This window comes from Hypomesus nipponensis, chromosome 14 (genome assembly GCF_054491055.1).
Source record: "Hypomesus nipponensis isolate SF chromosome 14, ASM5449105v1, whole genome shotgun sequence".
NCBI lineage: Eukaryota > Metazoa > Chordata > Actinopteri > Osmeriformes > Osmeridae > Hypomesus > Hypomesus nipponensis.
Window position 1 is genome coordinate 5,671,583 of NC_140374.1, and position 23,267 is coordinate 5,694,849.

General features: G+C 41.4%; 1 protein-coding gene and 7 non-coding genes across 10 annotated transcripts; 3 read left to right on the forward strand and 5 right to left on the reverse strand.

Annotated features, from left to right (window-relative positions):
• Positions 1-1,498: 1,498 nt before the first annotated feature.
• Positions 1,499-22,200, reverse strand: vac14 (vac14 homolog (S. cerevisiae)). 3 transcript variants are annotated; one of them, XM_084673045.1, is made up of 21 exons: positions 22,094-22,200; positions 21,778-21,852; positions 21,556-21,680; positions 20,809-20,959; positions 20,255-20,422; positions 20,049-20,111; positions 18,974-19,081; positions 18,689-18,798; positions 16,831-16,952; positions 16,558-16,695; positions 16,245-16,382; positions 6,757-6,820; positions 5,650-5,794; positions 5,178-5,243; positions 4,878-5,013; positions 4,435-4,552; positions 3,986-4,160; positions 3,507-3,625; positions 3,251-3,330; positions 2,875-3,025; positions 1,499-2,697 (listed from the first exon to the last, which is right to left on the reverse strand). In XM_084673045.1, exons 3-21 carry the CDS (start codon positions 21,657-21,659, stop codon positions 2,526-2,528), a joined length of 2,328 nt encoding a protein of 775 aa, XP_084529171.1. In that variant the 5' UTR covers positions 21,660-21,680; positions 21,778-21,852; positions 22,094-22,200; the 3' UTR covers positions 1,499-2,525. The 3 variants fall into 3 exon arrangements, with proteins under 3 accessions (XP_084529171.1, XP_084529170.1, XP_084529169.1); XM_084673044.1 differs by having other exon boundaries at positions 21,556-21,852; XM_084673043.1 differs by having other exon boundaries at positions 21,778-22,200.
• Positions 7,891-7,961, reverse strand: trnag-gcc (transfer RNA glycine (anticodon GCC)). Its single transcript has one exon. It is a non-coding gene; the product is annotated as a tRNA-Gly (tRNA).
• Positions 8,817-8,887, forward strand: trnag-gcc (transfer RNA glycine (anticodon GCC)). The gene has a single exon. It is a non-coding gene; the product is annotated as a tRNA-Gly (tRNA).
• Positions 9,295-9,377, reverse strand: trnal-cag (transfer RNA leucine (anticodon CAG)). The gene has a single exon. It is a non-coding gene; the product is annotated as a tRNA-Leu (tRNA).
• Positions 10,136-10,206, reverse strand: trnag-gcc (transfer RNA glycine (anticodon GCC)). Its single transcript has one exon. It is a non-coding gene; the product is annotated as a tRNA-Gly (tRNA).
• Positions 10,720-10,791, forward strand: trnad-guc (transfer RNA aspartic acid (anticodon GUC)). Its single transcript has one exon. It is a non-coding gene; the product is annotated as a tRNA-Asp (tRNA).
• On the forward strand, positions 12,338-12,408 carry trnag-gcc (transfer RNA glycine (anticodon GCC)). The gene has a single exon. It is a non-coding gene; the product is annotated as a tRNA-Gly (tRNA).
• Positions 13,711-13,793, reverse strand: trnal-cag (transfer RNA leucine (anticodon CAG)). The gene has a single exon. It is a non-coding gene; the product is annotated as a tRNA-Leu (tRNA).
• Positions 22,201-23,267: the final 1,067 nt, after the last annotated feature.

The following is a 23,267-nucleotide window of genomic DNA, read 5'->3' on the forward strand; positions in this document are numbered from 1 at the left end:
TTTAATAGACACAAATACTGTTACTTGTGATGTGAATGAAATAAATGGTGTATAATTCCTGTTTTGCTTTTGTGTAAATAGTTTTTTTGCTTTTAATCTTGAGACCTAATACACTATAAAACTAAATTCAGATTTCAGCACGGATTTCTTGGATTTATTGGTATCGTCTATACAGAACACAGAAAAACATAAACAACTATGGATGTCAAAAGTTTCATATTTTGACTGACTTGATATTTTATAAATTATTTAAATGTAAACAAAAAACATACCAGCACTTAAATTGAATCAGCCTTTGGGAATTGAACCCGTCTGACAAAGAACAGTCACGTAAGATCATGTTTTTTTTTTACATATCCACGACCTTCGAGAGGTCGTCAGAATATTACATCCGTAGTGGTTTAGGAGTAGCCTGGCTCTGCCCTCCTACGTACTTCCGCTCAATTTGGATTTTGCTTCTGTACGAGGTCTGGGAGTTTGACTTTGAAGTCGGTTTTCAGAAACACATTTTTTGTAGGTCCAATCAGCGAACAGAGGGCTGAGAACGATGACGTTAATGTTGTGCACTAGTTTGAGTAGTTCAGTAATGGCGGCGGAGAAAGATGCGAGCGAAGTTATTCTGCGGTTGTGGCAATGCTGCCGAATATCCATAAGTTAAAGCCGGTGGCCATGATGTTGTAGCCCTCCTCCCCACGGGGTTCGGGAAAAGTTTGATTTCCAGCTACTGCAGCTAGCTACGTTACAGTAGTGGTGAAGGAGTTGGCTAAGACGAACGCTTGCGAATGGTTATGTCAGATCAGAGTGGCTCTGGGCAGATCCAATAGTTTTAAACTTCAGAGGACCCGCCTTCAAGGAAGTTAACGCTTGTCAATGGGGCGATCCCAGAACCTCTGTACAAATGAAATGTACGAGGGTCTGGTTAGGACCAGGCTAGTTTAGGACTACCATTGAGAATGAATGGGAAACCTTTTAGGGAGTTTTCTGCATTTCGGGCCATGCCGAGCCCATGCCCGGCCCGGCCACACCCTTCTCATTAAGATTCCAGGTTGAAATAAGTCGAGAATCAAAGCATTGGTGGTTCAGTCGTAGAATTCTCACCTACCACGCGGGCCACATCTTTAGCGAACACTTTCTGATGTTCGCTACTGTAGCTCACATCCTGGTTGTTCTGCGAGGAGAGGCTGGTATGAAGGAGTGTGGCATGACTGTGAGATAAATATTAGAAGAATAAACTATGTAAATCAGATGTGTTAGATATGTTTCACACGTTTTGAGAAGTAACAGTTGAGTTTCCTGTACAGCAGTATACTTTCCCCCTCATGTCCTACGCCAATCTGCAGTTACATGGAAAACCACTGATCAAGACCAATAACCATCCTCAACAGAGTATATTCATTGACAGTACACTTTAAAGTATGACTCTACAGACTTACAAAACACAGAAAAAAAGTGGTTGTGTGTGACACTGGCACCAGACACTAAAATAAATAGACATGGGTCAGTTTTCAACATGGTCCACTTTATTTGAGATTACTCCTAACTCCTCAGTCTTTCTACACAATGCATTACAGGAAGCAGATGAGGGAAGAAATTAGAGAATACAAGCTGGCTGCACAGCAGCCACTGAGGGAGTTGACTGGCTGCTCAGGTGCACAATGAATTCATGGACTGTGTTTCAATCTAAAGAGGCCTCCTTCTCTGCTACTGTCATTGGAAAGACACCGGTCTGTTGTTACTGACCGGCCAAGCTGTGTTGAGGAGCATGTTTTCAAGTGGTTAAATTCAGAGCTTCTTTACCTTAAAAGGAGTGGACAAACAAGTATATAAGCTTTACCTTGCACCGCACTTACAGGAAGGTGGGATAGTGAGGGATGGGTGAGATAAAAGATATGGAAAGAGTCTTGAATTTAAGGGAGGGAGGGGAGAGAGGACAGGCAGATAGGAGCTAAGACCACAATGGAATTTAAAGATACCTTAATATGAAGCCAGAGAGAGGGTAACCACAAGTTTGCCGTTGTTAGGGGCAGCATCTTCTCTTATCTTTAGCTAATATGGTTGAACAACTTTGTTGAAGATGTCAAGGTTCTCTGATCTACATTTAAGAAGAAGCATGGCTATTTCAAGGCTAGAGTGCCAGGATAAACATACAGGTGTGCATGCTGTGCAATTGCAGCAGTTGTGTGTGTCTTAATGTGCGCACATTTACACAACTCAGTATCTCATTAACAACATCTCAAACACAAAGCACTTAAAAAAAAAAAAAAAAAAACTGCCCATAACTGTGAAAAAAAAATAAAAAGAACACAATTGAACATCCTTCAAAGTAGAGTATGCCTGAAACCTGTTGCAGAAAATAGAGCTTCCCTCTCCTGTCCTGCCTATGCAAGCCAGTGCCCTACAGCTTGGTTTCTATAACTTGAGTATGTGTTTGTGTCCCGATCTGCATGCGTTGGATTGGGGGGGGGGGGGCTCAACCGAGTAACTCACACCCCGGCCTCAGGGGCTCAGGGTTGGTGTTGATGACATCATAGCAGTTTCCTGTCGCCTTGTTCTGCCCGTCCCGATCGCTGGTGTCGGACCTCCAGGTGTTTGCTCTGGACGCGGTCAAAGTGTTGCAGCAGCTCTCTGTAGTCCATGTGGGCCTGAGCTGCACGCTTGGACATTACTGGCTTGGCTTCAACATATTTTGACTCATCCCTACAGACACAGACAGACATGAATACATTTTGGTAATTTAGCAGCCTTTAAACGCCCGTCATGAAAATGTGAGGAAGGGTGTTGACTCTATAAGGTCTGTTTCGTTTAGCCAATGTGTCTTGTCTTATTCAGGACTAACACAGTATATCAGACCAAGTGCTTGTGTGTTGTACGTACACGGTCCTCATGAGTTCGGGGTTGGGGACACAGCGCAGACGATGGGAGAGCAGCTGGAAGGCCTGGCTCTGGGGCAGGAGCATCAGGAGGCCGTACAGAGCCTTGATCAGGTAGGGGTTGTTCTCCACGTCGAGCAGCTGCAGACGCAGGTCTGGGCCAGGGTGAGAAGGGGGGGTGAACGTCAGGATTAGGGGACTTGATAGCACAGTTAAACGTATACGTCCATAGGGGGATGTCCTAAGGGCAACACAGCTTGAGGCATTTCACACCAGATTGACGCATTGTTTCTAACGTGGACCATGTTGACAAAGGCATGTGCGTGTGGTGTGTTTGGTAGAAATTTAAAGAAAGGTGTATGTGTGACAGTAAGACTCACAGGTGAAAATGGGGCTCTCTATCAGCTGCACCAGCTTATCCACCTCCATTAGGAAATCAACAGTCACCTCTAGGTCTCCACTACACACACACCACTGTCAAGGAACACTGCATGGTCTACATCGAGTTAAGCATGGATGAAATCAGATTTAACACAATAAAGGGGAAAATACAAACAGTCACAGAAGGGTTTTTGAAGGAATTTGGAAACATGTTATGAGTAGGGTTCTGGACTGGGTCCAGACAAGGAAGGATACAACTTCTGGATAAGATCATAAGCGTGTTTATAGTTCTGGGTCAGGAAGCAGAGGGAAACCGTGGCAACAGGGTTGTGACACCAGGAACGGTACAGACAGCAGAACAACGCACAGCTCTCCTGCAAGGGGCGACACTCACAACATCACTACCACACAACATCTTGAAAGGCCGGGTAGGTACATTTATCAAAACTAGAAATGTTGGCTTGAGTTTGAAAGTATCCAAACAAAAATATCCCACCCCCTCCCTTCAAACAAAGCCTGACTACTGGAGGACAACAGGTAAACAGCCCGTCCAATTATTGCATTTGGCTCGAATGCCATCCAATCAGTGCATTCGGTCCGAACGCAATGATTTAATAAACACATTGTCAACAATTATGGACACTGTTGAGGCCGGCATTGAGGGAAATCCCTCAATCCCCTATCGGTCATGTACAACAATAGTGCACCACTCTGGGCAGGGTGTGTGTGGTGACCTGTGTGCGCAGGTCCTTGAGCTGGTTGCGTAGCTGGAAGAGCTCGGCTGAGGTGAGCAGGATGGTGTTGAGGGTCTGGACCATGGTGGAGGCAAACTTCAGGTCCTCCTCCTTCAGCAAGATGTCAGCCATGGAATGGAAAATGTTCTCAGCGTGCAGCAGAAGGCACAGTTGCCTAGAGAGACCGAAAGGTAGATCATTTATGCAGTCACACACACAACGTCTTGTGCTGTGAGGATAACTGATAAGTACTTAGATTACAAAGGAGTAGTCAGATTGGATAAAAGTGTCTGCTAATTGAACACATTACTATTGATCATTTCATTACCATGCAAACCCCTTTGTCTGAAATTATACATTTGACTTAAAAACGGGATCTCAGCGACAAAGAAACCCACTCAGCTAACTTCACATTCAGTGTGTGGTGCTGTCTCGTTGTGCGTATCTACCTGATGATGAAGGCGCCTCTGTTCTCCAGCAGCTTCCTCTCCAAACTGAAGCGCTTCAGCAGGTTGATCATGAACTTGTAGAAGTAGGAGTTCATGCTGGGGGTGGAGGGAGAAGAGTCTGCAGAACAGGGAAGAAGGGGGACATGGCTCAAGTTATCATTTCTAACTCTGTGATGCCAATCCCTCACATGCCAATGTAGCTGCTTAATTTTTGGTACACAGAAAATGTCCAATTGTTTACTTGTGTTGACATGTAATTTCATATAAACAAACTTTAGGGATAAAGTAACATTTTAAAATTGGCTGTGTAGCCTGGCTTGAGATTCGAACCAGCAATCTTTCTGTTGAGATGATGCACATGTGCACATGCCGCCCTGGAGACCCGTTTTCTCCCTCATCCAGACTGTTTCCTTTCTTGCTTGCGACCCAGTCTCTCTACTCACCTGTTGGCTGCTGCCCAGCCTTGGCCCCCCCTGGAACTTGCAGCTCCAGTTTGCTGTCACATGACCCTGTCGCGTCGGTCTGGCCGGCAGGAGAAGAGGCAATCTCTGCCAGCACCTCCAGATCTTTCAGAATCACCTGGGGACAAGGTCCGGTTGCATAAAGAACATAGTTTCAGGGGACATTCCAATGAAAAATTCATTAAGTAATCAAAACAATATTTGAAGTAAAATTGAGAGTTGTAAAAAGCAACCCACGAAACAAATCAGAGCCTCTAAAATGGTCTGTTGTACTGTACTAACCTCATCAGACTCATCGGAGAGAGTCTTCAGCAACATGGGAAACAGGCTGTCTGTATGCCGGAACATCTACATTGTAAAAACAGACAGATGGATGAAATTGAGAAATGCTTGTTCTGTCCATGCCATAAGTTATCAAACAAGGGGTTGTTAAGGAGGTGTGAAGGATTATCTTACAGAGTATATAATTATAAACTACATGTTTTGCTATGACAATATTCAAAAGTAATCCAATCACAGAAAAAGAACATTGTAGAATAACAAGCAGGCACAAATTTGAACACACTCCAGTGGAGAAAACTGGCATTCCCCTTACAATGGCTAGAGCTATTAACCTTGAGGTGGTAGTTACTATCTAGACACTAACCCTGAGGTAGGAGAAATAATATCAAGACATACTAACCCTGAGGTGGTAGAGATAATATCAGGAGACACTAACCCTGAGGTGGTAGAGGTGCTATCAGGAGATGCTAACCTTGCGTGGTGTCTTGATGTACAGGTGGTAAAGCCATTTTAGCACAGAAATACGGGTCATCATGCCAGTTGAAGAATCATGCAGGTGTCTGTCCAACACCTGGACAATACCATCCAGGTCCAGACTGACCTGGGAGCGCTCCACACTGGGGGAGAAAGAGAGAGAAACGGATAGGATAGAGAGAGAATGTGGGAAGGAGAGAGAGAAGTATCGACAAAGCCGGGTCAGTGTCCTGATCGTTTAAGCAAATGATCCATGCCGAGAGGAACTTTATTTGAAGGTTTACATATGAGTCCATCTCCAGTCTGGGGGAAACTGAGTAGAGTTGGGTCAGACACATCTAAAGTAATCATAAATCAACAAAAATGTCCAGTTAATGTGGGGTTCAAGTGTAGTGTTAACCTTGGCTGGGTATGAGTCACCATCTGTCAGTTACATGGATGTATCTGCAGGCCCGAAGTTGAAGCTATAATAGGATAGCTGTATTAAATTACATTAATATTTGATTTATGACGAGTGTTAATTTACGGTCAGTTAAGGGCAGTATGCAGAAACTTGGGAAGCAGTGAAACATGGTCTGGTAATGTCCTCTCATTTGGGATGAAAAAAACATAATTTACTAAATTAAATACAAAATATAAAAGCTTATGTCAGGAAACCCCTTCAGCCCTCAAGGTAGATAGGACTCTGCCATCTCACTTCACTAAGGCACCACACAACACTGTGGAAGAATACTAGAGGGGCAATTAGCACTAGGACAGTATTCTATGAGCAGTAGGGTGGGGCTTGAAACATTAACATCTATGTAGTACTTATGAGAGAGTTGGAGATGGACAGTTGTACTCGTCAAACCCTGGCGAGGGGTCACCGTGGCAACAGTGGAGCGATATAAGGGCTTTTGTAGCATCTTTCTTGGCCTCAAAGGGAAAAAACAGCCCAAAAAACAAATTAATTGCTTGTTATTCAACTAATGGGGTCATTCAAAAGGAATACATCTTGAATGCTAGCTTACATACTTACTGACATAAAGGTCAGTTAACAAATGACTGCCAAACCTGACATTGACAAAGGCCGGACAATGACAAAACTGATGAAGCAAATGCTTACCTTGTAGGAGTAAAGAAGCAGATGTTACTAAAACCAACAGACTCCTGTGACGCGTTTAACACATCTGAAACCAGACAGGAAAGATACAAAGTAAAAATCCATGGCTAATTCTAGTAAAATGCTCTAGCGCAGGGGTTCCCAATCCTGGTCCTCGGCCTCCCTGCCCTGCATGTTTTAGATGTTTCCCTACTCCAACACACCTGATTCCAATGAATGGGTCGTTATCTAGTTTTGCAGAAACCTGCTAACGACCATTCATTTGAATCAGGTGGAACAAGGAAACACCTAAAACATGCAGGGCAGGGAGGCCCGAGGACCAGGATTGGGAACCCCTGCTCTAGCGGACACCTACATGATGAAATGTACAAATAACATATTGGCATACACTTTTGTCCTAAATGCCAGAACGGAAATGGGAAAACGGGCTTTTATGTTTTGTGCACCCTTATCTTGGAATGTTGAGCAGGATGTTGCAGAATGATTTTAAACTCAAAGAACTGATACCACTTACTGCTTTTAAATCTAAAAAAAAAATTATAGAGGCAGGTTCCCAAAAATGTAAATGTTTTAAATGAACCAGGTTATGTAACTGACTCTTAACTTTTAGTTATTTTTTTACTTGTCTCATTCTGTGTTCTCTTGTCTGTAACAATGTGTTTTTATGTTGCTGTCTGTCTTGGCATAGCCTGACGTTGTCATACTGATAATTCTAGTCAGAATATGAGTCTGATACCGCTCCATTGGGCTGTGAGTATGGTGCGCGTTTCAACCGAACCGTAAAAAGATGCCTTTTCCCTCAATTGGATAGAACTACAACCAATCGAGGCAACGTAGTATGTTGTTTGTTGAAAACAAATTCAACCCAAGCGCCCTTTTGATTACGTTACTGTTGATCATCATCGTATTAAGCCCGCCCTGACAATTTGATTGGTCCGAACAGCTCTCGTTTGGACTTAGTTTCCCCCCAACCGAACGACCCAACTTCCCGACCAAATCAAAGACGCACACTAATGACAAAAATTCGGTCAGTAATATGTAATTATTCATGATTATTCCACAGAAACCTGTGATTAATTTGATTAAAATGTTTAATCATTTCACAGCCCTAATAAATAAAACAACAAAACACGGTCATGCATTGGCCGGGAATCGAACCCGGGCCTCCCGCGTGGCAGGCGAGAATTCTACCACTGAACCACCAATGCCTTGGTGTTCACTCGCAAAGCATTATGGGCATTAAAAAAAGCCATCATCTGACCCACAAACAATTGAATACAAACAAATACACATTCTTTACAAATACAATGTTAATATTTTGAGCATGTGTTACCAAATCTGAAAAAGGCTAAATGTCCAGTAGTTAACAAAATTAAAGAACTTTAAAAGTTTCGTCTCCGGTTGTGGAGAGACCAGCTTTTTGAAACTCTTTAAGAGGCGGATCTCAAGTCTTTGATTTGCTGAAGTTGGGAAAGAGTGATTCGTTCCTCTGCCAGAAGAATATGTACTTCTGCTCTTACATATAAATAAATGCATGTGAATTACACGATACAAATAGGCTACGATTTATTTGATCAATTTCAAGTTTTATTACATTTTGTTCCTGAAATCCACCTTGAATCCACCCTTCTGCTGGGATCAGAATGATCTAGATTTTTTGGATCAAAGCTATCCCAATCCTACTAAAGTTTTGAACAACACATATAGAAGGTTTGATCCAGATCAAAACCAAGATGGATTTCGTGATCGAATCCACTTTCGGAATCTTTTTTTTAACCCAATAAGATTTGATCCAATCCAAAAGCCGAAATACAATCAAATCATTTCTGAACAACTGGCCCCTGTGGAGTGTAAAAGTCTCGAATTTCATTGTTATTTATAAGTTTGATTGGGACTGCAGCTGCCCTTTCCAGGACGTGCAGGGTGCATAAAACTTGAACCGTCACAAATGAGCTTGAATCGGTCCTCAAATGCACCGAAATGTGCCGTCCTAGTAGCCTTCTAAGCTGCCCTACATGCGTTTTTGTTTGAAAAGCTGAATTGCTAAATGTTTAGACATCTAAGCATTGGTGGTTCAGTGGTAGAATTCTCGCCTGCCACGCGGGAGGCCCGGGTTCGATTCCCGGCCAATGCATGAGACTTCTTTTGTTTTCTGTCTCTAAAGACAGGAATCTGTTTTTCCAGAGAACCAATACCATTTTGATCAACACAATAACAGCAGACAAATTATTGTTGTAAATCATGCTTAATTTTATGATGTGCATAAGTGACTACAAAAGATTAGGTTGAACAAATACTTCAGAGGTGACAGAGAATTTTAATTCTGATCTGAGAAATATAGGGACCAAAGCCAGTGTGAAGAACTGTCATCTCCAGCTGCATCACATGGGCAATTGATTTATAAGTCCAGACATTTTTGTGTGTGTCAACAACATCATTGCGGGCACTGTGCCCTATCTATAATTCCAGGAATTGTGTGTGCGACCTATTTTATCACGTACACTTTGCACTATTTATAATATAGTAGTTAAAGAAAATCATTGTCAGAAGTGGGATTCGAACCCACGCCTCCAGAGGAGACTGCGACCTGAACGCAGCGCCTTAGACCGCTCGGCCATCCTGACTGGTTGTACATATCGACAAAATGCCGACAACCTTGCTGACTCAGTGGTCACATGAACCTTGTTTACGTCTATGAGTATTTAGGAATCTAAGGATTGGTGGTTCAGTGGTAGAATTGTGCTATGCAGGAGGCCTGGGTTTGGTGAAGGATTTAAGAGTCAGGATAACTCCATAGTAATGGCTGTAGTTGTACTAGTTGTAGGTAATTAGACAAATTATAAGTATCTAGTAGCCAGGGCCATTAAAAAAGAGAGTTGCAACACTCCCATAGAATTCAATTGTAATTGACTAATGCGGACGTAATGCATGTCATGGGCTGACCAATAGTCCCAAATGTTGTATCGTTCAACGCCATTCATTTTCAGAATTTCCGAAGCACGTTAGTTGATAAGCTGATCAGGGTCGCAACTCTTTTACTATGTCTCAATTTATAGGGTGAATTTGGGTAATTGGGGACATTTTTTGCATGCACTTTCTCATCGGAGCTTCCTGATTAACTAATGCTCTGACCCTTTCTGTGACACCACACCTTCAGTCACATAACATCCATGCTAAACCTAGAGTCAAAATTCTGTGGACTAGACATCGTCATAGCAGAGAAGAAAACGCTTGAGTTTAGGTGTCCCCCACGACTCAATGTCCCAGATTACCTGTATCCAGCCTAGTTTAGCAGTTGATATCTGTATTTCCCCAGTTACAATTGTCACTACAGCTACGTTTATGTGGTATATCCACAAATCAAGTGTTAAAAGGAGTCACATGCATTGGCCGGGAATCGAACCCGGGCCTCCCGCGTGGCAGGCGAGAATTCTACCACTGAACCACCAATGCGTTGATGTTCACTCGCAAAGCATTATGGGATAAAAAAAAAAAGCCTATCAACGCATGATGGTTGTGACTGAGTTTGCAAATAATCCCAGGCCAATTGTATTTTTTTTTTATCTGTATCAGATTTATCTGGATTTTGAAATCCCATGTTTTGCTATCCAGGATTAGGTAATCCATTTTACATGTGTTCTGGTTTTTCAAAGCAACATTGGATCGGATCACCGTCATCCAGATACAAACTTTTCAAGATTACCAAATTCGGATTCCTAGTGTTGTAGATGGGACTACGTATAACAATGTAGGCCAATGTTATAGGCTAGCCAAATAAATAACAGGTTCAATAGCCAGCATGGGGTCACTTTTATAGTGTTTTGATTTCCAATCCAATTAACAAGTGTGAAAAACTGTCAAATGTAATTTTATGACATGATTTTCTACTTAGACTTATTACACTGAAAAACTGCATCTTCACTGGATTTAATTATAAAGTCTCTACATTTTCTCATTGCCACCAGCTCCTCGTTAGTATAGTGGTCAGTATCCCCGCCTGTCACGCGGGAGACCGGGGTTCAATTCCCCGACGGGGAGAGCACATTTTTGATTTTCCTTAAGTTAGTACTGTAGGCTTGGGTTGTAACAATTGATTTTTCAATGTTTATAAATCAACTAATTTAACGATTATTAGAACGATTAATTGACTAATCGTCAAGACAATGTCATTCACTATTAACTTAACTGTATTAACAAGTAACTTAGTAACTGACGAAGCATTCTGCCTAACATTCCTTTTGTCACACGAATATGGAATTAAGGTGAGTGTGGTTTTATTTTGGGATAAACTATACATTTCCTAAGTCACAAAATGTCCTCCCTCATCCCTTCTAATGTTACGATAATCAAAACTGTCCCGACTTCTTATGCTAGATCGCTCTCATTTATGCAAACCAAACTATCACTTTACTGCAATAATCATTTTTAGTTTAGTTTTTCTCTTATTTCCATTCATTAATAAAAAAAAATAACACTAAGTGCAGTCCAGTTGTAGCTACTCATAAGTCTGTTTTAAAATGGTCGCACACACAGTACGTACTGTTTACCTCTGTCTGTGGACATGTTGCTACGGTGTTAGTAGGCCTGTCTGTGGACATGTTGCTACAGTGTTAGTGGGCCTGTTTGTGGACATGTTGCTACGGTGTTAGTAGGCCTGTCTGTGAGGTGAGTTAAACCTTACCTTCTCAATGTAATGCCTATAATAGAAGCAGTCATAGCCTAAATCAAATGGCATAAAGTAAAAATATGCCACAAAGGAGGTTGAGAGTAAAAAGTAAAAAAATAGGGGTGCCGTGGATGGAGAGATATGTTTAGGGGTGCCGTGAGCCAGAAAAGTTTGGGAACCACTGCCTTAGATAACAACTAGGTGAATTTCCAATAGTAGAATTAGTGCAGGTTTTGTTTTGCTAGTAGTCTGTGCCAATGCTAGAATCATTAGTGACTATACGTTCGTTTGATGATCAGATGGAATAAATGGCCTTGTGTTGTACAATGACAAACCTTTGGACTTTGACTTTTATTTTGATTAAAAAATAATAATAATTGTGTATGCGCCAACACAGAAAGTCCCACAGCTGTGCCCCCCAATGTGTGATTGACTATTTCACCCTTGACTGTAGGAGTCTCATTGTTAGTTAGCTATTCTGTAATGATCAAACTATTTTAAAGAAAACAGATGGCCAACTTCTTGTCTTATGGGTTTAATATAAACAATTCCCTTGTAAAAACTACGTTGGAAGCACAAAGAGCAAATATCCTACTCACCCAGGCGTTTAAGGCTGTACATGTTTTTATTACAATACAATCTTTGTTTATATGGATAAAGACTCCATTCATCAAAATGAAAGAGTTGAAATCTAATATAACTGCAGGACCAAGCAATCATCCCAACCAGCTATACACAAAGCTACCAGCTCGTTTCTAACTCCTTCCAAAAAAATACACTGAAGACAACTCCCCCTTTCCAACAACCACCTCTCCTCCTACCTCACCTCCTTTCCCACGACTACTGCTCCTCACTCCTTATTAGTTAATTCTTCCCACTTATTTTGAATTTAGCAAGGTAAAAATTCCAGGAATCTAAGCATTGGTGGTTCAGTGGTAGAATTCTCGCCTGCCACGCGGGAGGCCCGGGTTCGATTCCCGGCCAATGCACAAGATTCTTTTTAACACTTGTTTTGTGAATATCACTTAAAATTAGTGCTGTCAAACGATTAAAATATTTAATCGCGATTAATCGCATTAATGTCATAGTTAACTCGCGATTAATCACAATTAATCGCACATTTTTATCTATTCTAAATGTCCCTGATTTCTTTTTGTCCCAATCTTTTTTCAAATTTTAATGCTCTTATCAACATAGAAAAGTGGTTCGGATTGCTTTGTGCAAATATTTTTTTTATTGAAAACAACATTGCAATCGCCTGGCTTTGACGAGGGGGCAGAGAATTCGCATCAGCTGTGTGCTTGGCCATCAAGTGGTATTTCAGACTGGACGTGCTGCGATGATAGCTCAGTTTACAACGACAAAACACACAGATCCCTGGTCTTGTCAATAGAACCATTTGGCAACTTTTTAAAAGCAAACTTTCCATTCAGAATCTTATTGGCATCCATTTCGGCATCTCGCGCTCGTCATCCACTCAAAACGTAACGTTAGCCTACTACCAGAGAATGTCTAATATCCGTTAACGGGCTCTGCTACTACTCTTTAGCCAGCTCGCAAGCCAAACGAGTGTTTGGCGTGCCTGTTGTTTTGTTTCCGGTCTAGCTAGATCCGGTGTGGTGTTGTAGTTTTTCTAACGTCGGTAGTTGTTGCAACAGCGTGTGAAAAAAACTACAAAGTTTGCTAGGCCAAAAAGAGCGTTAATCGCGCGATAAAATAATTGACGCCGTTAATTTGGGTTTGCGTTAACGCCGTTAATAACGCGTTAAACTGACAGCACTACTTAAAATACACAACCATAACTGTAATAATAACTGTAATAAGAGAGGGTACCATTTCTAGAGAAATTGCAAATTGTGCGTGTGGACACCCCAGCAGTCTCCAGCTGCAGGGTTTCCCGCAGCACTTTTCAGTTAAGGCGGCAGCCTAAGCAAGACATGCCTGCTGCCTTAACTAAGTTGTAAGAAAAAAATAAATAAAAATCCTCCCCCGACAGCAAGCCCCACCCTACCACCATTACAAACACATTTTCTGCAGGAAACCCTGCCAGCTGTATACTCAAATCAACTGCCAAACTATTAGTTAGTTGTCAACTTTTACTAGACAGCTGGAATACACACAACTACCTACATAAAGGAAATGTATTGGAGCCCTGGCCTCCTGGGTGGTGGGAATTCTATCACTGAATTCACATTGTATGCCATTTTATATTTTACTACAGATACTTTACTATGGTGGCATCGGTCTTTATGTAGCCTTAGATTAATTCCATAATCTGAACATAAAAGTACTGTCAGAAGTGGGATTTGAACCCACGCCTCCAGGAGAGCCTGCGACCTGAACGCAGCACCTTAGACCGCTCGGCCATCCTGACTGATTGGCAACAATTTTATCACTGGACACTTTGAAGACAAAGGTTGGACATACCTACATGTACTAGCATTAGTCTATAGCAAATATTGCAATATATAATATCTCAGGTTCCATTCCCGGCCAATGCAAGATGTTCATCTAATTTGCATCAATTGACTCTACAGACAATACACACTGTGTCCCAAATTGAACCACTACTGACTTAAAAAACATCCCTAAAGCCGACTACCACTTTCAACAAGAAAGGTTTTGACCAGATTAATTACTCTGATTTGAACATCTTTAGGACATGTTAACACTAGAAGCGAGAGGGGTGATTTTGACCCTGTGAAGATAGAGATATATATACTGTATATAATCACCCAGTATTATTTTTTTTTATCCCACTGGGAAAAGCTCATTTAAGGCTATTTTGAGTTTCTTGCATTCCAAGGCTGAGATTCTCTTTTCTATCAGCAGATGTTACAAGGGCTCCGGTTTGCGAGTCTTCTGTTATTCGGACAAAGTTTAATATATAACGTATAAATATACTTAATATGTATAGTATATACACATGTGCAAAATAATAACAATAATTTAATTATATGACATGCATTTGTTTCACATGCATTTGTTTCACATACATTTGTGTGTTGACATTGGTATAAGTGCAATTCTTATGTCCCATTATTGTAGAGCGGCCACAATAATTTACAATTGCAAATAAGCTATGTTTTGTAAAGCAGACAAACATAACTAATAAAAGCATGTTTGCATGTATTCAAACATGGGTTTAACGAATCATTAGCCGATAAAATCACCAATGAAAAGTAACAGTCAAAGTATGTAAGGCAAATTGGTGGATACTCAAACTATAGTTTGCAATCAGTAGGTCTATAGAAGGAGCTATTGAAATCGTCTCATAAACATTCAAGGCCCTGAATGTCAGCTATCCTGGCAAAAAAGCTGTTTTTTATTTACTGACAGGGTACAGTCCAAGTATTGCAAAAATGAGAGAAGTGTAGCCTATTAGTCTGAAACTTCTAAGCTAGAAGCTACGATCTCTGCTTGCTGTCCCATTTAACCTACTCTCTAATGTTTGCTCCCTGAAAAATAAAATGGACTGTGGCTTGTACACACCAACACGAAATGGGGCTAAAACTCTATGCTAGTTTCTAATTAGGCTACTGCTCATCGCTGGAGGAGTTTTGACACTTGTAGTTTGATTCTCTTGAATCTCTTCGTCTGGACCAAAAAATGTAATTATAACCTATAGTCCTGGTTCGCTAATAGAGCAATCGCATCAAAGTCCGTTTTCATCTAACCAAACCTGCCAAGTCTGAACACGCCCTTAGATGCAGAGTATTTTATTTACAACTGCTCTAATCCCCCCCCTCAACTCAGCTAGGCTACTAAAACCACATCTCTGTTGTGCTATTACCTGCACACAGTAAGCTAAATGAAATGTAGGGCTGTCCCCACTCAGTTGACTAGTCGATTTTCTGGTCGATATGCTCTTGGTCGACTAAGATTTTTTTAGTCGAGCTGCCGTATTGCAGTGTGAGATCTGATTTCCGCTTGTGTCATCATCGCTGAATTAACGAAATGCTCTACAGAAATTGTAAATTATATTATTTAAGACAAATAAAATAAAAACGTTGAATGCAAACTCTGCCAACAACGGTTTATTTTTCATAGTTCAACGTTGAATATGATGTAGTCTACCACCTGACAAACATAAGTTGGCCTAGCCCTACTTTGCTCATGATAACGCGCTGGGTTGAAAAATGAATATTATATTCTATTATAAGAATCACATCCAAATCAAATGACTTTATCTTCTCCAGCCAAGACAAAAACATTTTTTTCTGTTGCACCGTTCCCCACTCAGCTTCTACGTAAGTTCGCATGCTGCAAGTTTTCAGGCTGTGATAAGCACGCTCTGATGATTTGCATGTTAAACAAACAATATTTTTAATTTGTAGTACATTATAAGAGATACTAAATACCATCAGCATTCCGTTACAACAGGACTGGTGATACGAGTCTTATTATTAGTAGGCTATTAGCGGCTGAATCTGCTATGTCCAGCAGCCGTTAAGTCAGATCGGGAAAATGTTTGTACGTTTTTTTTGCTGGAAAAAAAGTTTTTCGAATTTCGATTAGTCGATTTTCAGACGTTTTAGTTGAGTCTTGGTTGACCAAAGAAAATCTTAGTCGGGGACAGCCCTAATGAAATGTATTCTTGAGTTGTAAGTAAGCCTATCAGAATGGAATGCTTGGAATGTTGGGTAAGTGGAATAGAAGCAACGCAATCGAGACCAAGACGAACATTTTGACACCGACATTGTTTATGTAGTCCAAATATTGAGGAATCCTTAGGGGTGGGAAAATAATAATAATATATATGAGAGAGAACAATGGTTTGTGCTGGCCCAAGGCAAGCACACCCCAATTAGAGAAAACCACTCACCGTTGCCGTCTGCCTCTGTCTTGGGTGGGCTGTCCTGTTTCGGAGGAGTGCTTACTCCTTCCTCTTCATCTTCATCATCCTCTGGGGTCACCAGCTTCATCAGACTATGGTTGCAGGCACTGGCTGCTTCCTTGGTGCCTGGACAAGAGTGCTTAAGAACTACAACCTGAAATGTTTGTTGCAGCCCATGTTGTACCTAAAAAAAGTATAAATTGAATAAAAAAAAAAAACGATTTTACTCCTCCGCATTACAACCTCCAGCGGCTAATATGGAGTATGTGAATGGAGAGAAATGTCTAAGAGAGAAGGATACTCTTCTTGCGGTCGTCGTATGAGAGGCAGGGGAGAACAGCAGTCAGGATGCCAGAGGAGTAGGGCAAAACCACCCTGCCTGCCAGCTGAATGAACTCCCTCATCCATGTCATAGCTGTCAGCTGGATCAGGTCATTGGCTAGGAAAGAGGGAAGAATGAGAAAAGGGAAAGACAAGGGCATAAGACCAATGAGTAACAGTATGAACAAAAGTAGCAGACAGAAAGATACACAATGTCATTGTGGGTGACTACTGCCATGAAAGCGGCCCTTACTTAGTTTGGACTCATCAGACACCTGGCAGTGGATGACCAGGATGTTGGCCATCTCTGCAAACTTCACGCTGGAGGGAGTTTTCTTGATCTCCTTCAGGAACTCCCCCAACACCACCTCACATCTGTGTGGGGTACAGACAGGGTCGGAATGGGACTTATCAAACCGACGATGGAACTGTTTAAAGTAAGAAGCCACGCCCGCCACACCAGGCTAGCTAGCTAGCTAGTTTGCTAGCTTGCCTGCCACGGACAACGTTTTGAGGAATGATAAGACACTTTAAAACAAACTCATAGCTGTCAAAATACCTTACCAGGGCTCTCAAGTTTCACGCATTGAGCGTGACAGTCACTCATTTTGGTCTTTTGTCACGCCCTCCTGCCACACATTGTATTTCTCACGCAGAAAAAAAATATTTATAATATATTTAATATGCCGCAGCACCCAACCAAAATTCCTCTGGCCACGCCACTCTCAATTAGCCTGGCTCTGCCCTCCTACGTACTTCCGCTCAATTTGGATTTAGCTTCTGTACTAGGTCTGGGAGCTTGACTTTGAAGTCGGTTTTCAGAAACACATTTTTTGTAGGTCCAATCAGCGAACAGAGGGAGTGGCTGAGAACGATGATGTTAATGTTGTGCACTAGTTTGAGTAGTTCAGTAATGGCGGCGGAGAAAGATGCGAGCAAAACTATTCTGCAGTTGTGGCAACGCTGCCGAATATCCATAGGTTAAAGCCGGAGCAAGAATATTCCTTGCTGAGTTTTGTTGGCGGCCATGATGTTGTGGCCCTCATCCCCACGGGGTTCGGGAAAAGTTTGATTTTCCAGCTACTAAACTTCAACAGAGGACCCGCCTTCAAGGAAGTTAACGTTTGTCAATGGGGCGATCCCGGACCCTCTGTACAAATGAACTGTTGTATAGTGGGTTAAGCAATGGGAGTTTCTATAGCCGAGTAGTGCCTTGTGCGCAGCAAGCTTGGAAGAAAAAAAAGGATATGAATAGGGGCCTGTGCCCCAGTAGAGCTTTATGTCTAACAACGTCCCTGACACTTGTCTTCAAAGCAACTCCCTCAAAACGACAGTATTGAATGCAGGGGCAGAGTGCGTGCAGGTAGGTAGCCGGTCCAATCATCAGTCTCGGCACGGTCTTAATGATTTGCAGTGTTTATTACAGTCCTGCGACGCCCACAGATGTCGGATTGATTTCATATTACCGCCAAACCTTTAGATGTATTGGTTGCTATTAAGATATGACGTTTATTTAGGCAAATATGACAAAATGTGCCTTTTAAACACATGAGATACCCTGTCTTTAAATGCCACCTACCAGCCAATCAGGAACACCAGCAGCTGGTTTGTGAAAAGCCTCAAAGGAGAGAATTCAAATGGCCACCACAACACTTAACTATCAATGCACAAACAAGGTTTATTCCAGTACACAGCTACTACACCTGTTTAAGCATTTTAGGGCTCCTGTACTACATCATACATCACACAACCTTGTACAGTACTACATCATATACCTTGTTTGTGTATCAGTTTAAATTAGGATTTGGTGGTCATTCGAACTTCCTTTATTTTAAAGGCTTTTCACAAAACACAGCTCACCACATAAAACATAGTTGGTTGTTTTAAATACATAACACAAAACACACGTTTGTCTTTTGTGGGACAGAGGGAAGGATGTTGCTTAAGCTTCAACCAAGCAGTGTTCTATTGAATCTGCCAGATATTGTTTGTATGATATGATTTTGATACAATTAGGAAAGTGTTTGCTTAGGAATGTTATTGTGGTCATACAAGTTGTTGGTCTGTGCACATAAAAGACAAGAATAGAGAAATAGATGCCAGTCTCTTACGTCCTTCGAATCTCCTTGCCATTGTCTCCAAGGATCTGGAAAAGGCCATCCAGGATCTCAGGAAGGTAATCCAGCAGGTTGATGTCTGGGACAGACTCCAGAACCAGGATCTAGACATGGGAGAGATGACCAGCCAGGAATTAAAAGGACTAGCAGAGCAGAGAAACATTTGCTTTCTCCGTCCAACACAACCACTGTCATATCTCTTTACAAACTTGAGATCGGATAAGATACAAACACAGAACATTTTGTTTATTTTGTCATTCCAGCCATGTATGTACTCACCCAGGAGATGATGAACTGGCGAGCGTACTGGTTGTTGGAGTAGATCCTCTCACGCAGCAGAGGCACAAAGGCCACCAAGTCAAACTTGTTACTCTCTGTCACAATGTCCTGGAAACAAACATGGATTCAACAGCACAAGATGTTCAAATATTAACAGATTCAAAAGGTCTAATGTGAATTAGGTAAGAAAACCCATAATCGCAAATTAATAAATTGTTATGCAATTCGAAGACACCTTTGTTCCTGATATCTCACAGCTTTGTAAAACAGGAATATTTGCTACATGACACAGCTAATTATGTGTAACACATTTTTAGCTGTGTAACCAGTAGGTATCACATGCTGTTAGATAATCTTCTGTCTTATCTAGCTGCCCACTCAAGCTTTATCTAGTTCCACACAAATCAACATACTGTACAAAGAACATGAAAAACTCAAGTTAAATGGCACTACAGAGCGGTCTCACTTTGCCAATGCTTTTCACAATGAATGTTTGTGCATATAAAGTTTGTGTGTGAATAGGATGAATAATGTACTGTATATAAACACATTATTGTATATGTAAGTGTGTAGTGTTTGTGTTCCTGTAATGGGTACTTCCTTGCAGCTATGACTAAACAGTAATCCAGATCAATTTTACTCCAGCGAGGATAATAATCTTGACAAGTGGCCAATTCAGGACTACTGTAATTGCCTATAAACTTTTCATTTATAATTTTTTTTTTTTTACACATTGTAGAGCATTCCTAACCCCAGGCCATGGAGGCCCAGATAATATATTGACATTGCCCTTTCCAGTACAGTTCTATTCTAGACCCTGTGCTTGATGAAAGACCATCAGATTTCACTTCAGTAGGATATAGCAGATGAGATATTCAGTGTTTTGAATCGTGGGACTTGATCAATATACATAAATCACATGCAAGTCACTGAGGTGCATTGATTTGCTTCACAGCTGGCGCAATTGAGTGATATATCAGTAGTTTTTTTTGGTTTTGTCTGTCACTTCATCAGACCTGGATCAATTACTATTTGCAAATACTGTCAATCAGCCCAGCTGGTTCAGATAGCTCACCTTCAAGAGTCTGTCGAGGAGCTCTGAGCCACTCTTCACGTTGGGATCTGGGTCAGCCGCTAACTGGAAGACAACAACGACAACAATCAAGATAATCATTATCTTCTAAAGATGTTGCGTAGAGCTCCCGTCAGCTAAATGAACAAAATGTAAATATAATATAGACAACACACACGGGCCTCTATAGATCTATAAACAACATTCACCTTGCTAAGTCCATCAAAGAGCACGTTGAAGTGAGGCAGCACAGCCCCTCTGGCCACCTTCACTATGTTGTAGAGAGCCTCGCAGGCGTAGTAGCGCAGACGGCTGTCTGAGTCATTGAAACATGTGAGCACTGGCTCAATCAGCTCCTTCAGGTACAGCCCTGAGTCCTGCACACACACACACACACACAAACACGTTTACATGTGGAAATAGCAAGAACTCACTACACTGAACACACGTTGGACGGGTGGGTATACACACACAAAAACATAAAAATGCACATTCAGGCCCCTTTCTTATGATGTGAAGCTGTGTGTCACAGGTGTCATTGCATTGCTTGTCAGCAAGCATTTCTTCCCTCTGTTACCCACCCCTAGTTCAAACTCAGGGCACTCATAGTTTACGCATGCAACGACCTCCTGTCATAAACAACGCTTTTACCAGCTAAACCACCGAAAAGCTAGCTTTAGTGTGGATGGGCAGTGTTTATACTGAGAAGTGAGTTTAACCAATTCAACTTGGTTACACCTGAATGGGACTGAGACGGGCCTACCTTGCCCAGGGCGATTGAGCAGGCTGCCAGGCCGATGAGCCCTCCCTTGCGGCTGTGAGGGTGCTGGGACAGGGCAAACTCTGAGGCCAGGATCTGGATAACATGTCTGATCTGAGTAGAGTTATTCTGCGCCACAAACTCTCTCACCAGCCTAGGGAAAGAGACAAGACAGCCAGAGCTGTTTAGAAGAACTACCCTAAATTAATGCAAGTTGATCATGTTCTTTTTTATTGACATTCTGGGTGAAATGTTACAGAGGTGGTTAGACAGTAATTGACAACAGGCCCCTCGTAAATCAACCTCATATGACTAGACAAGAATGGCACCTAAATACAAAAACTGAAACTGTTCCAGGCAGAAATGCAACCTAGTGAAAGATTCGTATTTAGGAACCCATTCAGGGAGAGGGTGAACAAAGTAGCTTCCCCTTCACAGCATTTCTGGGCATTACTGTTAGCATAGAACATTATGTCATGGCAGATGGTCACATGAGTTCTCAGGAGATAGGAGTTCTGCCCACCCATGAGGTCTCTGGGTAAGGAACTTGAGGACATGTTCATGTTTTATGGAAAGTCATCCTTGTAGGAGTTTTACAATAACAACCAAAGACTCAAGAATTTGTAGCAGATAGGAATTTGACATAAACAGGACAGCATAGGTGACAGGCAGTATGGTCCTTTCAAATGTACACACAAAAAACCTTTTCAGCTTTCAACTTAAATCAAATGCGCAAGAGACAAGACTTACTTTTCTATCTCGAGTGCAGCAACCTTCCTCTTTTCGTATAGTTTGTCATTCAGAGCTCTAACGATGTTGGGTGTCAAAGGCGAAAAGTCTTTCTCGGTGTTCATTATCAAATGGATGCGGGTGATCTATGTGAGAATGAGCTCAGGTACAGAAGTACTCTTCACAATGTCAATTGGAAAGAACTTGTGCAAGGAAATGTTACAGAATGCTAAATTGTTTTACCTAAAGTCTGTCTAGTTTAAATGTTTTGATGTATTCGTAGAGGAACTGCATCACTCAGATGTTGGCAACATCCATCTATTCGCGTTCGACACAAAGTGAAACAATAACTACACAACGCCTAAACATATCAACACGTGCACTTGAGGATTTATTAACTAATGGTTGGATGCTGTTACAAAGCCAACGATTATTTTAGATAGCGAATAGCTTGCGTTACAAAATACAATTCACTTAACTATACACTAACATCCTGGATTTAGCTTTAAACTAGCGTATTTTAACCTATTTATATAATCCCTTTCGGAATTGGAGTAACCTGTGACAAGAGCGCGTGGACGAGATGTTGTTCTTGTCTCGAGGAGAGGATAAAGACAATATATCAATGCCTTGATCATGTAGCCATATTTCCCGGCTCACATGATTTCCTTGTCGAGTAGCATAGTCAAATACCGAGCTTGCGATCCGGGCTGCGTTCACTGACTCTACGTATCATTTTGTGAAAATGGATGAACGTTTTGCAGCCTAGGTCGCAGCTTGGGGTGGCCCAAAACCTACCTTTCAGAGGTTATCAAAAGACCAAAGTTGTAAAAGCAAATAAATGAAAAATAACAATAATATGCAAGTTGATTAACATCCAAGCGTTTGTCAACGGTTTAAGTTGGAGCATTTGCCATATGTTGAACGCAGCTCTGTTTTGAGGTGACGCTCAAATAAGGAGGGGGTGGTTAAAACCATCTGATCACACACACTCAAGGGCAAATGTATAAGTATGTTCTAGTGATTTTGGTGGAATCTGAAAGAAAAGTGCAAATTTACTTTGAATACAACTAACTAGCTAACTATTAAAGACAAAAGTCACTGTACTATACTTCGAACCACTCTCCTGTATATGAGATGCCCTGACTTGATTAACTAAAAACGTTCACTCAAACTATAAGTGTATTTTTCATGCATACGTGTATACTCCATGCACACTCATAATGTGAACACTTAAACAAACACCTCTGAATCACTCACACACGAGAAACAAACACATTACTACAGTCTCATACACATGCATCTGCAAATGCTTGTATACATTGGTGAACATTAGTACATTCATAACTAAATCTGTTGTATAAGATTACAAAAGATATAACGTTAGGTGTATGTGAAACTGAAAACGTAAACAAATACATGTGTTTACGTGTTTGAAATGTTTATAGGCCTACTTTTTTTCAGTTGGGCCTAAGAATGCCTATGTAGGCCCAACTGGAAAAAAAAATCACATACATGTATGTATAGAGCATGGCATGTGTTACCGTTACACATACATACAACTAAAAAACGTATACATTGCATGTGTTTCACATACTTGTTTTATAAGATTCAGGGCACTCAAGTCTCACGCATTTCAACTATTTCTCACGCACTTGCTAGTGAGATGATAGTTGTCTCTAGTTATACAGTTAAATGCCAATCAAAAAACATCACCAGCACGCCCCTGTTGG

Coding starts and splice junctions, on each gene's coding strand:
- vac14 (XM_084673045.1), bottom strand. CDS start 21,659: ATGAACACCGAGAAAGACTTTTCGCCTTTGACACCCAACATCGTTAGA. Junction 16,383..16,557: donor ATACGACGACCGCAAGAAGA/GTATCCTTCTCT, acceptor ACTCTTGTCCAG/GCACCAAGGAAGCAGCCAGT. Junction 3,331..3,506: donor TATGATCTTATCCAGAAGTT/GTATCCTTCCTT, acceptor GTGTGTGTGTAG/TGGAGACCTAGAGGTGACTG.